The following is a 15,019-nucleotide window of genomic DNA, read 5'->3' on the forward strand; positions in this document are numbered from 1 at the left end:
TTCAGATTACAAGCAGAATAATGTTTTAGTCAACCAGGGGGTCTGCATTAACAAATTAAGCTTGCATTTGTGTTTTTCATTAACGCAAGGGAATTAGTCCCCCCTCCAACCACAAACTTGACAACGATGAACATGTTGGAAGTGATTTTTCCATCTGCCTTTCATTCCTGCCACCATCTGCCACCCACAGTGATTTTCTTTGCAGAATTGCACCGCCCTTCGTTTCCATACAGAAGTGTGAGTGTGTCAATCCTGTGGGGGGAAAAAAGATAAGATGATGTACCATAGTATCACTGATCCTCATCCAACCCAAGCTCACACACAAAAATATGTATACTAAATTACGTTACATGATGCAAAACTTTTTAAGTAAAAAAATGGCCCTTTGGGTCTGTTAACTGTGTTACAATGACACTTCTTATTTATGTATTTTATTTCCTTTGGTTGAAAAGATCCAATGCAATGATGTTTTTCAAAAATGCTTTGTTTACATATGTTATACTGCTGTATGTATTTTTACTGTGGTGAAATATTAATGTTTGTGATTGTGGTTGTAATTTGCAATAGTAGAAACTGCTCTGAATCATATACTGCTCTTTATCTAGAGTGTGACACTCTGAAACACATTTTTTATGATGCTTCATTGTTGTATTTGAACATAAACTGTGTAAAAGTCCTGTAAAAAGGTAGACAACATAGATAAATGATTTTGGCTGGACCAAACTAAAGATTTGATGATTTGATAGCCAAATTTTGAATGAGGAAGTTGCACCTACGCCAAGTAGCTGTAAACCCGGATTTTGATAGACATCAGTTGAAATCTGAAAAAGGGTTCACTTACTGCTATATCTCTGCAATTCAGCACTAAATTGTTATCAGATTTTTTTACGTTTCCAGTACTTACCTTAAACATATTTCCTGTATTTGCAAACAACAAATCAAAATGGCTTTACAGGACTGGACACAAGTGACATTAAGGATTGGGGAATGTACATATGTAGCAGGGAAAAATAGTAAACGTGCTGATAGTTTTAAAGAAAACACCACCCTCTAGTGGGATATTGCTGGTATTGCAATGGAATATTTTAATATTGTCAGCCTTTGGATATTTGAAATGAATGATATTTGACCTTCTACTTTCACATTAAAAACAATATATTTGACTAATTAATGCAACACTCCAGATAATTTCAAAAATGTTCTCATAATTCATGATTGCGTGTGTCGCAGTTCAAGTTGCAGGGTGCCTTTTGCCAAGTTATCTGGGCTCTTTTCATTGAAAATGGATAGATTATACATATTGATTCATTCATTTGCTGCACTGCTTATCATCACAAGGGCCACAGGGGTGCTAGAGCTAACTCTTTGTAGGAGACAGTGTAAACATCATTCAGCTCGCCAGCCAATCGCAGAATATGTAAATAAACAAAATTCACAGATGTGGAATTTCTGGAGTGTTTCATCGATCTTGCATGTATTTTTTTTAGATGTGGGAGGAAACAAGAGGACCTGGAGAAAACCCATACAAGCACAGGGATAACATGCAAACTCCACACAGGAAGGCCATTGCCCGGGATTGAACCCTTGATCTCATAACTGTGATGCATCATGTTTAATCAGTGACAGATTTACAAACTACGTAGTTTGTATCAAACCTTATTAACTTGACTATGATTCTAGCTGGCGTTTGGGAAAGTGGATGCATACATACAATACACATTTACATTATACAAATCTTTATGATTATCATCAGTTGAGACACCTAATGTTCGATTTCGCCAATCAATACCAGAATTCAATTTGAGTGTAATGTTTTTTTTCTCTCTTCTTTTTCTCAGAAGGTGCAAATAATTATCACTGACCTAACTTCAAATCTGTAGATTTACCGGCCTTGGGATGTACAACTAATGTCTCATAGCAATAAAATATATTAATCATTGTCATAATAATTGTCATAATTGTCATGACCTACCGTATGCATGCATGTACATCTATGTGCATGTATGTATATATGTGCTAATATGTGTATGTGTGTATGTATATGTATAGGTGTATGTACACGTATGTATGTATGTATGTATATATATATATATATATATATATATATATATATATATATATATATATATATATATATATATATATATATATATATATATACTTCAGAGACACGTTTATTTATTTATATATTTTTTCATATATTTATTTATTTATTAAGCCTTTCCTATTTCTGCATCCTCACCCTCTTGCTACTGTGACAACGAAATTTCCCGAATACGGGATGAATAAAGTTATCCAATCCAATAAATGTAATTTTGATTTGTAAAAGTCACGCATGAAATGCAAACTGCTCTATAGTTTAAAAAGTCAAAACATACTATTATAGGAGTTGTGTTCATTTGGGGCGCAATCAATTAATTTGGTGAGCATATACTGACTGTTTCATAACGTGATATCCGGGTAATCATTTTTCCCCCCCAGAAAAACGCAGAGAGTTGCCCATAAACAAATTTCATTTATTTAAAAACATCATTTTGACCTCAACTGCGGATCTTTTTTCCCCCACGTAAAATAAGACTTTTATTTTCCCTTTATTTTTCCACCGTCACCGGATGTTTTTTTTCCTATTTTGTTCACGCGTGCTTTCTTAACACATCTTCATTCCCAGCTGTAGAACAAATCGACATCAGCTGGCTTTGCATCAAGTAGCACCTTGGTTGCCATCGCCGTGGATTTTTAAACAAATTATTTCGTGCTCTCTGCAAAGTGTCGGCTATTCTTCGAAACCTGCCGAATCTCTCTTTTGTCGCGGCGAGGCACGCGACAAAGGGGCGATAACGTTACATCGAACCCCGGCAGACAAAGAGGTCTTTTTCTCAACGTCAACATTTTTCCTCCATATTCCCTAGTGATGAGTCATGTGTCCGTCGAGAATGTCCATGGTCTAGAACAACAGGTAAATAACCTCGTTTGTTGTTGTTACTTATGGCGTCATGCGGGGGGAAAAGTATTAGAATGGCGTTAGCTCGCAGGCTAACCATGGCTAGCGAGATGCTATCGTGCTAGCTTTGGGTGCGTTTGTTTGTCAGCTTGTGCAACGAAGCCCACAGAGCGGCCGCCCCGTTATTCCCTTTTTTCTCAAAATTTTTTGCACTTAGCGGTCATGTTGCATTCCCACGAATGATATTTTCAAAAAAATCGTCGCTTTGTGAAGTGATGCGATACTCTCGAAATGTTACTTGGTGCCGAAATCTGCTCAGGAAATAACGGTGGCCTCCGTCGGGCTGCCCGGTGAGAAGATGAAACGTACCCTTCCGCTATTCTATTGACTGCGTTTGCCTTGCAGCTCGACAAAAAATAAAATGGAGGTGCGCTAAAGCTTTAGCAGTGGAGTTGGTACCCTCAAATGCTGCAATTAACAGCAAGATACACTTGCCGGAAAATTCAACATGTTTATAATTTTTTTTTCAATATGTGGAATTGTTCTGCGTCACTAACGGCGTAGGAAAGGCGTCCGACTGTGACTGGTTAAGCAGCTAAATCGATAGATTTTTTTTGTATGGTAGTAGTCCTTATTTTGCCAAATGAAATGAAATTAAGTATTCAACCAATTTCACTTCCATTTGTAAGACAATTTGGATATTAAACGCGGCAATTAAATCCACACGCTGAATTTTTGTTGAATCAATCAAGGGGAAAAATAACGTGATTTACAAATTAAACATCTACTATTCATTAATAAATATACAGAACTTCATTTCAATAACAAATAATATATCTATTTGAAACTCGCAATACAAAATATCGTAACTTAAAACATGGAATCTTTAAAAAAAAAGTTATATTTTGTTACAACACTGAAAAAAAACACAAAAATTGTTCCACTACCTGAATACAAATGTTAAGTTTTTTAAGTGAAACTTTTTGCAATTTTTTTGTGCAATGTAACATTTCTGCAAAGTGATGTTTTTAACAAAGTGAGCATATAGTACTTACAAATATATCAAAAGCAACAATATGTAGCAATGTGTTATATCATATTTTAGTAAACTGCAGACACAGGAAACCAATAATAAGGACAATGCGAGATGTGCTTCGTTGCCAAAGTGCTCAAATATTTAAAAATCAGTCAACTATGAAAAGGTAAAGTTAACTGTTCCCAAAGTGCTTGAATATTTAAGTAAAGATAGAAAAGGTAGAGAAGGTAAAGTTAACTGTGATTCAGAAAATAATAAATAATTTTGCAAAGGACTGCAAAGTTAAACAGTATTGGATGAAAATATATAAATGATTTGTTAAACAAAACAGAAAAAAACACATAAGAATCTTTAGAAAGGAAAAAAAATCCATAAAATCTAACGCACAGAAGAATTGGGGAACAAAATTGTATAGGATCTGTTGGGGAAAACAAAAAATAATGTTGTGTGTGATTACTTCCTCAGCTTGCTGTCCTAGACTTGAATGTGGCAGACGGACAAGGTGGTGGCACCAACAGTAAGTCTTTTTTTTCCTTTTTATTCAATGTGTTTCATCTATGAAAGCTCTTAATAATAATTATTACAATATAATTAAGCAAGTGGCACCTTGGAGACACAGTGGCAGCTGCATGGGGCCATAAACAGGCACTATGAATTTTGCAGATCGCCACCACAATTTGTTGCATTAAGGATGTTTTTAGGTTTTCTTTGTATGTACCTGCCCGACTTACTGATTATTAGAATGAGGCTGATGTCTCTCTCGTGTCTGCAGGAAGATACATTCCTCCACATTTACGGAACACAGATGGTCCTAAAAATGGTGAGGAGCATCTATTCAGTGCTTCTTCCAACAAAAAATAAAATAAAATAAATACTTGCTATGAGTCTTAGCGGCCCACGTGACTCGAAATGCTACATTTTGAAATGCTAACTTGCTGCATTCAGTTCACAATTAACTGTCCCTGTACAAATTGTCCACAGTTCTTTTTTTTTTGGTTTATATATAGCAGATAAAACCACTTGTGAAATGTTGTCATCTTGTTCTAGGAGGAAATGTGTTTGCTGCCAGGGCAGGTTACACCATTGCACCTGCTGCTGCCTGTAAGTTGTCGTTTCTCTGAAGTTTTTAATACTCATCTTTCTTGTCTCCAGTTTTCAAATTTTTTTTTTCTCTTTAGTTGGTTGGGATGGGGGCCGTGCCAACTTTGTCAACGGCTACCATGACAACCGCATGACTGCCGGGAATGCTTACAACCGCGGCCCGCCTCGCATGGAGCGGGGCCGGGGAGGAATGGGTGGAGGTGGATATCGTGGCAACAGAGTTGCATCCTTCAATCCTATCAACCCTGCTCAGCCAATGGGATTTGGCTTGTACGACAACAAAGGTGGCGATCCCTTTTGAATGCCTGCAACAAAACTGTGATATCTATGTGGCTGGTTGAAGGAACTTGACTCCCTTTTTTTCTTATGTTGTACGACCATAGATGCTGGTGGTTGGAACACTGCCAAAGACACGTACAGCAGCTTTGGAAACAACCGAGGAAAATCTGCTTTCTTCAATGATAGAACCAATGCAAATCGTGGACGGTGAGATGAGACTAGTTCCTACCTTTTTCATTTTCTTCGTATAGTGAAGATTCATGAAAGTCAACAAAGGATTTTGCAAGTAGACTTCTACCAGCGACTGGTAGCTGTACTGAAACTAATTAGCTGCCATAACTCTCGTTCTGCAGTCATAAAACTCCTTTAATAGAAAAAAAATATTTATAATACATAATGGGTTTCAGACACAGATTTATGGCATTTCAATTGGGAAAAATATAGCCACAATAATTTATGTTAAAATAACTAGTTAGCTGTCGAGTTTGGTAATGAACAAATACAACTCTTGCCACTTTATTTGATTTAATACAATAGTCCGTTATTCATCTCCCATGGGGGAAATTCACTTTCCGCCACAGCATAGACAAATAAAGTAATATAAATGTCACTATATTGCACACAAAAACAATGGAATAATAAATAGTATACAAAGTAATCTGAATAATTAATTGCAGGAACGATAGTGCAATTGTTTTCAGAACAGGCAGAGAAGTTTGAGTCCAGTTTATTTTATCACCCGCTGATGCTGGTGTTATAGTTTTATTGGCGTTTCATATAATAAGGGAATCAAAATTAGATCGGCAGGTAATAAAACACACTTTTGCACACCACCCTTCTCTTTAGAACAAAATTAAAGTTGCAGCTGTTTGTCTGTTTGACACATTTTTCTTTGCTTATTTTTACTTACTAGGTTTGACCATGGCGGATACAGTGGTGGTGTCGGTGGAAACAGCCGTTGGGTAGAGGAGGCCACCAATGATGGAGACTGGTCTAAACCTACTCCACTCAATGAAAGACTTGAGCAGTAAGTATAAGGAATTATTATTTATTATTATTCATACTTGGTTGTTGTCTATTGCTTTAAATACCCATCGACAATTTCCCACAAAGTTTTGAACTGGTTCTCCTTTTTCCTCTTTTCTAGTGAACTATTCTCCAGCAGCAACACCGGAATTAATTTTGAGAAATACGATGACATTCCTGTTGAGGCTACCGGACAGAACTGCCCTCATCACATTGACAGTGTAAGTCAGAATAGACTGTCTGTTATTTTCATTAAAAGCTGATGTTCTACTTGCAAGTAGTATGTATGACCATGCCACATACTTGTCCTGTCTTGTAGTTCCAAGATATAGACATGGGGGAGATTATAATGGGCAACATTGCGCTCAGCCGCTATACTCGACCAACTCCTGTCCAGAAGTATGCCATTCCAATTGTCAAGTCGAAGAGAGACCTCATGGCCTGTGCACAGACTGGTATCGCACTTGTACAGTAGGTCTCCAATGTATAATAGGAACAAAAAGGCTAATTTTCATATGTTTTGTGCAAAGGTTCCGGAAAGACAGCTGCATTTCTGCTGCCAATTCTTAGCCAAATCTACGCTGAGGGACCAGGAGATGCTGTTAATGGAGCTAAAGCCTCTAGTCAGGTGTGGAATTTTGTTTTTGCTAATGCTCCCCTTATTGCAGTAGCAGTAGTGAGCATTTTATCTCTTATTCCAAGGTGCCAGATTGATCTGATGTGCAACTTTTTAAGAAGTAGCATCTTTTGTTGAAATTAGCACAAGTCCTGAAATGAGACTATTACATTGTTTGTGCAAACTGCTGAATGTCTAAGTTTGGTTTGTGATTTTTTTTTAACCAGCACTGATGAGAAAATGTGGCAGTTTGTCTGGGAAAATGTTAAAAGGGTTTAAACTGCCCATGTTGATCTTCAAACTTTTACCCAATGGAGCATGCATTTTACGTGCTACATGGTGATGTTTTTCAGTTAGTTGCAGAAATAAGGGAAATGCATACTTTACATTACTGTTTACATCAACTCTAACGTTGACAACCACTAAGCACCCAAAAATTGCACCAATGTACGGACCATTTTTTCCCCAATGATATTCTCAGTAATTAATCTGCTTTTTGCAGGACAATGGAAAATATGGCCGTCGTAAGCAATACCCCATTTCGCTCATCCTAGCTCCTACTCGAGAACTAGCACTGCAGATATACGATGAAGCCAGAAAGGTAAGTCTGTCGTCTGTAAATATTGAATAAACAAAAAAAAACATGATTTTTCTTAATTTTTCCCCTAGTTTTCCTACCGATCTAGAGTGCGTCCCTGTGTTGTGTATGGAGGAGCAGACATTGGTCAGCAGATCCGAGATCTGGAAAGAGGGTGTCACCTACTAGTGGCCACGCCTGGAAGACTGGTTGACATGATGGAGAGGGGCAAGATAGGGCTTGATTACTGCAAGTAAGCTCTGAACCATAACGGGTGCCTTTTTTTCCAGCTCCACCAAGGGAGCATTTCTTTTGAAAATGGTTGGTTTAGCAGTAAAAGGGGTTGGTTGCATGACTAAATTGAATATAAATAGATTTATATTAGTCTAAGCATGTAGTTGCTGATGACAGCTCATATCACAAGGGATATTTTCTGACACAAACCCCTGAGACATTTGGTTCACGATTGCACAACTTGGCCAAATGGGTAATTATGTCCCAGTTCTAGGCTCACCAAAAGGTTAGGTTGTGCTAGAGAATTTCTAGGACTATTGTGCCACAAACCTTTATTCATAATCGCTTTTTAGAACATGCGGGAGAAGTTTGATGTTTGTTCTCTTCAAGCCCTATAAATTGGCAATGAAAGAAACACAAATGATCTTCAATAGGAATAGGAACAGGAACATGAAATGGGTCCCTTTTGGCAACAATCCTTCTCCCTGCACAAAGTCAGACAGAAAAATACACTATCTGTAGCTCAATATAACATTCAAAAGGTTATCGCATGGTCATCCACTTGGGAATCAAATAGCATTTTGAGTTACAGCACAGTATCTGCTTTTGTCATAGGTACCTTGTCCTAGATGAAGCAGATAGGATGCTGGACATGGGCTTTGAGCCTCAGATACGGCGCATTGTTGAACAGGATACCATGCCTCATAAAGGCACCCGGCAGACCATGATGTTCAGTGCGACCTTTCCCAAAGAAATACAGGTAGGTCCATTCATCTTTGTTTTTTTGTTTTTTAAGATTGAACATATTCTTCTTCAGCAAAACATTTAACTCTTCTTTCCCCTGTAGATTCTGGCCAGAGATTTCCTGGATGACTATATCTTCCTGGCAGTGGGCAGAGTGGGCTCCACCTCAGAGAACATCACTCAAAAGGTGGTTTGGGTGGAAGAGAGCGACAAGAGGTCTTTTCTCCTAGACCTGCTCAGTGCAACAGGTAAATTCCTCGTAAAATATCAGCAGACTTCCGTCTCTGTGGCCACGTTGCACATAAACACAGACACAAACAAAAAATACATACGCAGGCATGCACACACGGACAGCATAGTTCCTTTACTGGTTGGAGGGCAAGTGTAGTGGTTGGTCTTGATGATTTGGTGTGGTTTTATCCCAAGTCATCCCCAGTGAAGTGCAGGACAATGCTGGAGAGAACATGGAGAAGCCTGGTAAGCTCTTGCCTAGAGAATCTCGCATCCACATTTATTTTTCTGTGATGACAAGTTTGCCTACGTGCCTGCGATACTCATCTTACTGTGGTATCTCATCGGTTCTGTGCGTCCTGGCATGAGTCGGATGTAAAGCCGAACATGCCAAAACATTTTTTTTATGGCTAAAGTCATCCGTACAATGTGTTTATAATCAGTAGTCATGGTTATGATTTACAAGATATATTTTTCAAATCTATTGAATCTTTTTATCCATACGTCACGCAATGCATGTTTTTCATTTGTCATCGCTAACATTAGCAGCCATATGAACAAAGTCGGCTTAAAGGTTGTGTTGGTTTGATTCTCACTCGTAGATCACATTGTTAATTTTCTGTTGTCAATTCTCCTTTGGCTGACTAGGAAAGGACTCGTTGACTCTGGTTTTTGTGGAAACCAAAAAAGGAGCCGACGCCTTGGAGGACTTCTTGTACCGGGAAGGTTACGCCTGCACCAGCATCCACGGGGACCGCTCCCAGAGGGACCGAGAGGAGGCCCTGAGCCAGTTCAGATCTGGAAAATGCCCCATCCTGGTGGCCACAGCTGTCAGTAAAATTCTCAATTAGATTTAGTTAAATGCATAGCTGTTCACCCCCATGTGAGAATTCTGAAAGTTTCTGTTGTTAACACTCAGGTTGCTGCTCGTGGCCTTGACATCTCCAACGTGAAACACGTTATTAACTTTGACCTGCCAAGTGACATAGAGGAGTATGTCCACCGTATTGGACGCACAGGGCGAGTAGGAAACCTGGGTAAGAAGATCATTGCTTGTAGAATTTTTATATTGTATGACTTCTTGTCAGATAATTTCCTGCAGCACAGTGGTTGGTAAACAAATGCACAAAACCAACAAATGAGTTATAATTTCTCCAGGATTGGCCACATCGTTCTTCAACGACAAGAACGGCAACATCACTAAAGACTTGCTCGACATTCTGGTCGAAGCCAAACAGGAAGTTCCTTCCTGGCTCGAGAGCTTGGCTTATGAGCACCAGCATAAGAGCACCAATCGCGGACGCTCCAAAAGGTCCACAAATGCAGTTTTTGACCGTTGCGTGCCCTCCAAATGAATTCGATTCATGCTTAGCTTAAATTGTCATTGTGTTTTGATGGCTTTGGCAGGTTCGCTGGCGGTTTCGGAGCGCGCGACTATCGTCAGACGGCCGCCGGAGGGAACGCCGGAGGCTTTGGAGGGCGCGGTGTTCGGAACCAAGCCGGACACGGAGGAGCCCGTGGCTTCGCAGGAGGTGCGGCTATGGTTTTGGTTGTAGCTCTTGTTGTCTCATTTTTGCCAGAGAAAAAGCATCAACATTGCCCTCTATCTTTCCTGCAGGTGGCTTTGGAACCTTCTACACTAGCGACGGCTACGGCGGCAACTACTCACACTCTCAAGTTGACTGGTGGGGCAACTAGACTTTTTCCTTTTTTTTCTCTTTCCCTTTCTTTCTCTCACACATATTTTGTCCCCTCCCCACTCAGCTTTCTTCCTTTCTCAGCTCTGTTGTCTTCACCCCATCTGCCGCTGTAGTCAACATTTAGGACCTATGTGCATGCTGTATAAATATACTCATTATACAACACCCCCACAACATCCCTGGACAATGACCTCTAGTTTAATTTTATAGTCAAAATCTCACAACAGACTACTTGGCGAAGGGATTCTTCCAATTTTGTTATTTGCCCTCGTCGGACGCATACTTTGTCACTTTTCATATTTGAATCTTTGATTCATTATGTTTTGTGCTGCCGTCACTCGGGCTGCCTTGTGAGCCTTTTCCCTACCATGGATCTTTGTGTTCAATGCATGTCCATCATACGAGTAAAAAGAAAAAAATACACTGCACTGAGACATGAAACAAATGAAGACATAGGAACTGGCTGAGGCCTCCATCTATAAGAGGTCACGAATATTGCTCTTATTATTTTTTTTAAATAACTTTTTCTTTTAATTGAAGTGCAGATTTAATACATATATCTTAGATGTCTGAGGACACCTAGGGAATCCCAGGATTGGAATCGAATCCTTGCAAGCATCGTTGCCCATCATTTGAAATGTTAGCAAACAGAATCATAGGACTTGTGCTTTACTTGGCAAAAAAAATAACAGCAAAGTAAGATCATTTGTTTCTGTACTGTGCCTTCAAGAATTTGAGCATTGGCTTTTCTTATTTCTGTGAATAACATTTATTTAATGTCATATATGGGTTTGTTATCTTGATTTCTTTTTGGAAGGAAACAAGCTAGACTTGAACTAAATCAAACCTTGGCAAAACTAAACTAAACTAAACTACACAAAGCTGCTTTGAGTCACGATCTGATTTTGTTCCTAAAAGCATCCCACCTCTTATAGTGGGCTTCTAGAAATCAGATATGAATACTGCAGCTCTGCTTTGAGCTTGGAGTCAAGACGTTCCCTACATGCTCATCAAAAGTTGGTATTTCAGTTACTGGGCCACTGAGGGGTGCGGTGGTTAGACTTCAGGACACCAAATTTTTAGGGTGCCATTTGTCTTGAGTCAAATGGTTACCTTACCGGTCGGTGCAGCACTGTCAAGTTATGTCCATCAGTGCCCGGTGTCTGTTCTGCCTCTTTTGGTCAAGATGCTTCTGGGAACGTGACTCCACCCACAAACGTTGAAGCCCTTTCTGGTCAAAAGCATCTTTCAAAGGGAAACACAAATAAAGACTCCGAATTCCAAAATTCCCTGCTCACTCTATCCTGGAGAGTCACATGAAGAGTTTTCTCTTTAAAACAAAACAAAAAAAACATCATTCCAGTATTTCTTTGAGTGTTTTTGGATTAGTCGCGATCAGGATGAATGGCATACATTGGGCCAAAGTTTTTCCCGGCAGGGCAGCAGAAGCTTGTCGGGGACTAAGACAAACAGGGGAATGCTGTTGTTTACTTTTGGAGGATTGAGTTCGGCTCAGTGATCATTGTAATGGGTCCCATTCATAAATATGAGTAGTCTGCGAGACAGGCAAAGACTTGTCACATTTGCACGGCGCCCTGCTGTGGAACCAGGCGATGTTTAATATACCTTTTCATTTCGACTAGTGTAAGGTCAAAAATCAGGGTGTGAATTCATTTTATGTATACGTGGAGATCTTAAAAGAATTAACATGTAAATAGTTGAAAATTGTCGAGTGAAAAAAGTGCTTGGTAGCTCAATGCTGGACTCGACATCTTGAGAGCTGAGTCCGGTAGACAATTTGATTCCAATAGATTTCTTGAAATTGCCTACTGGCTTTGTGGGCAAAGACAATAGGACATATGCAAGTGTTGTTGTGTTTTTTTTGGTCAAGCAATTTAGATTTGCAAAAACAAATGTTGCAATTCTCTAGCGGGTTTTTAAGTTATGCAGATTTTACTTTTGGGGGGAACTTTGTTACACTGGGAGGCAGTGTTCAGTTGAGTACTTTGTTCGGAGGTTACAGTAAAACCTGGAAAGCAACATTTCATTTAGGTTCACTCTTAAAGTTCATGCAAATCAGAATGAAACCCGTTGAATCTGGTTGCCCCTATAATACCGAAATAAGGCTTGCAGAGTGGTTTTTACAGACGGACTGATTCTGCCCTTTTTTAAAATAATATTTTTTTAGCTGTAGTAAGTTGCAGGGAAAACTACAGAGACATTTTGACCCTAAATGTGTTGAGTGCAGGCATCTCTCACTGTCACGATTTAAGCGATGCACTCTTGACGCCGAGCACACAGTCGGGTTGCAAATGACAATCGGTCAACGACTTAATTCCCCTTCTATTAAAGCTGCAAGATTGTCGGATGGTGGTCCGTCAGTGTCCTAAACACCCGCCCACTCCCAATTGACTCCTTTTTGTGGTTTGCACGCACTTTGCTGTCACCAATTCTGATGTGCTCGGTGCCTTGAAATTCTTCCACGCGGTGTGTCGGTACCTTGTAGATCACTTAAGCTGCTCGTAAATGTCGAAACCTGCAACCTATTGTTTATTATGAGTGGGTGAACCTGCTGATTTTAGCATTTAGCACCAATTGCACAGTGTCTCGCACACTTGTGGCTTTTTCTGCGTTTTCTGGGTCTGTCGTTGCCATTTGGTGGTCAAGCACGGTACGTCACGCACAGCCTCCATAGTAAGTCCTTTTACCTTCCGATGCCTTAAAATTCAAGACTGATAGTCCTATTAAAAGTGGTAGTGGTTACACTTCCCAGTGTGTTACCAAGGAGTTGGTTGTACGGATAGTACCGCCGTGGTAGAAAATTAAGCACTTCTGTGATATCTTATTAGACTCTTAAGTAGACTGAGAGGTGTGTTGTAGTGGAACATTTTAACGGTGCTATGCTCCCTTTTGCTGCGGCCAACAGGCCTTTCGTTTGTAGACAGACTGATAATCCTAGTTTTTACAACAACAAGAAAAAAAGTAAGATCTCTTCTGTAGCACGGGTCCTCCAGCGCCTTGTGAGAGGTACACACTAGTGAGTGTTCGTAGTTGCCAAAAACGACTCCTCCGTAGTGGTATAAACAGTGCGTGTGTTTGCGTGTGTGTGGAAAAGGACGTTCCAGTTGGACCGGTTTGCGTCGTAGTTCAGAGCAACGGCAAGATCCAACTGTTTGCACCCAAAGTTCTCGAGTTCGCCGGTTTGTGTAATTTATCAAACATTTTTGAGAAATATTTATTTTTATAAGCCTAGTGCAAATGTTTAAACAAGTGACTTGACCAAAAGACAGTGAACAAAAACACTGGCACATGAATGTTGAATGTCATTGGTATGAGTGGAAATTTCTATTTTTCTGGGGTAGTGTGAGCTTTTTAATAACGGCGTAATAGGGTTTCTCTGACTACGTTCTGAGCTGTAGAGGCACCGTTTTAGCGAACAAATTCGACCTTACGCGGCGTCTGCACTCAGCGTACGGAGAGAAACCGATTACCTTGAAAGTCTCATTGGACTCAGTATCCGATCCACCGACCTGTTACGCGACAGGTTCCGATGCCAATCATGATGACAATGATGATAAGAAAACACCATTCGCAGCCATTTTCAATTGGCTCCCCCCCCCCAACAAAAAAATCATAATTTGAGACAATTCTACTGAATATGCCAAGGTTTGGATTAAATTGTAAGAATCAAAAACCATTTTATAGAAAAAAAATAGAAAAAGAAAAAACAAACACGCAGTACAAACATGTCCAGATTCGCTCCAAGTCAGTTTTTATTTTGGTTGTCGGTCATATGTTTTGACACTTTTCCTTCCTGTTAATACCCTTTGTGTGATTGTCTATCAAGTGGGGATGTTTAAAGTCTATAACACAGAAGTAACTGTGGTTCTATTGCTATGTTGTTGTGATCGGCATATTTTCAGGCACAGTGTGCTCATGCGCTCATTGCTGAGCGTCCGGCCAGTCAGGATATTAGCAAAACGTGTGTGAAGATTTCAATTTGGCTCGTTTGCCGTTTGTAGCTCCTCGGCCTCCGTGGTCCACGATTCAATGGGGCCACTGCAAAGTCTCCATTATTGGCGCACGTTAACACGCGTGGCCTTTTGTATTCCAAATTATGGAAATGTGAACTGATGGCCCTTTGCGTTGTTTTGTCAAAGGCAATCTGGCAGACTGACTGAGGTGACATGGCAACAAGCACTTTTTTTTGGTTTTATTTCATGAAGCGATTTCAAATATGTGATACTCTGTGCTGATGTTGTCACCATTATTGACTGGCCAGACAGTTCAGCGTGGACACACGGTGCCACCAGCCTGCTAGTTAGTATTTGCTTTATGTATTAGTTTAGCAGTTGTGCACGAAAAGGAGCACTACGTTAAGGAAAACAATATTGTGCATCCATTGTGATTTTACCACAATTAAAAGTTTGGAGTTGCAAAATTATCATGCCTCGGTCACTTTTTTGGCTAAGAAAGCCGCATTGCCTACTAAAAAATGATGTAACTCTGTTTTTTATATCCTTCCTTCTACCAT

General features: G+C 39.8%; 1 protein-coding gene across 4 annotated transcripts; it reads left to right on the forward strand.

Annotated features, from left to right (window-relative positions):
- The first annotated feature begins 2,511 nt into the window (after nucleotides 1–2,511).
- On the forward strand, nucleotides 2,512–14,929 carry LOC144083773 (putative ATP-dependent RNA helicase an3). 4 transcript variants are annotated; one of them, XM_077611835.1, is made up of 21 exons: nucleotides 2,512–2,956; nucleotides 4,443–4,494; nucleotides 4,750–4,797; nucleotides 5,025–5,078; nucleotides 5,156–5,362; nucleotides 5,462–5,564; nucleotides 6,271–6,384; nucleotides 6,505–6,604; nucleotides 6,703–6,838; nucleotides 6,914–7,011; nucleotides 7,502–7,600; nucleotides 7,669–7,829; nucleotides 8,426–8,570; nucleotides 8,658–8,802; nucleotides 8,981–9,031; nucleotides 9,434–9,615; nucleotides 9,705–9,822; nucleotides 9,944–10,097; nucleotides 10,193–10,317; nucleotides 10,404–10,470; nucleotides 10,550–14,929. In XM_077611835.1, exons 1-21 carry the CDS (start codon nucleotides 2,912–2,914, stop codon nucleotides 10,596–10,598), a joined length of 2,253 nt encoding a protein of 750 aa, XP_077467961.1. In that variant the 5' UTR covers nucleotides 2,512–2,911; the 3' UTR covers nucleotides 10,599–14,929. The 4 variants fall into 4 exon arrangements, with proteins under 4 accessions (XP_077467961.1, XP_077467972.1, XP_077467981.1 ...); XM_077611846.1 differs by lacking the exon at nucleotides 4,750–4,797 and having other exon boundaries at nucleotides 2,513–2,956; XM_077611855.1 differs by lacking the exon at nucleotides 8,981–9,031 and having other exon boundaries at nucleotides 2,516–2,956.
- Nucleotides 14,930–15,019: the final 90 nt, after the last annotated feature.

This window comes from Stigmatopora argus, chromosome 1, assembly GCF_051989625.1.
Source record: "Stigmatopora argus isolate UIUO_Sarg chromosome 1, RoL_Sarg_1.0, whole genome shotgun sequence".
NCBI classification, from domain to species: Eukaryota; Metazoa; Chordata; class Actinopteri; order Syngnathiformes; family Syngnathidae; genus Stigmatopora; species Stigmatopora argus.

What these genes read in the sequence shown, in the direction of transcription:
- LOC144083773 (XM_077611835.1), top strand. Translation starts at nt 2,912, where the DNA reads ATGAGTCATGTGTCCGTCGAGAATGTCCATGGTCTAGAACAACAG. An exon ending in CATTGCACCTGCTGCTGCCT is followed by an intron (nt 5,079 to 5,155) that starts GTAAGTTGTCGT and finishes TTTTCTCTTTAG; the next exon opens with TTGGTTGGGATGGGGGCCGT. An exon ending in TGGCTTGTACGACAACAAAG is followed by an intron (nt 5,363 to 5,461) that starts GTGGCGATCCCT and finishes GTACGACCATAG; the next exon opens with ATGCTGGTGGTTGGAACACT.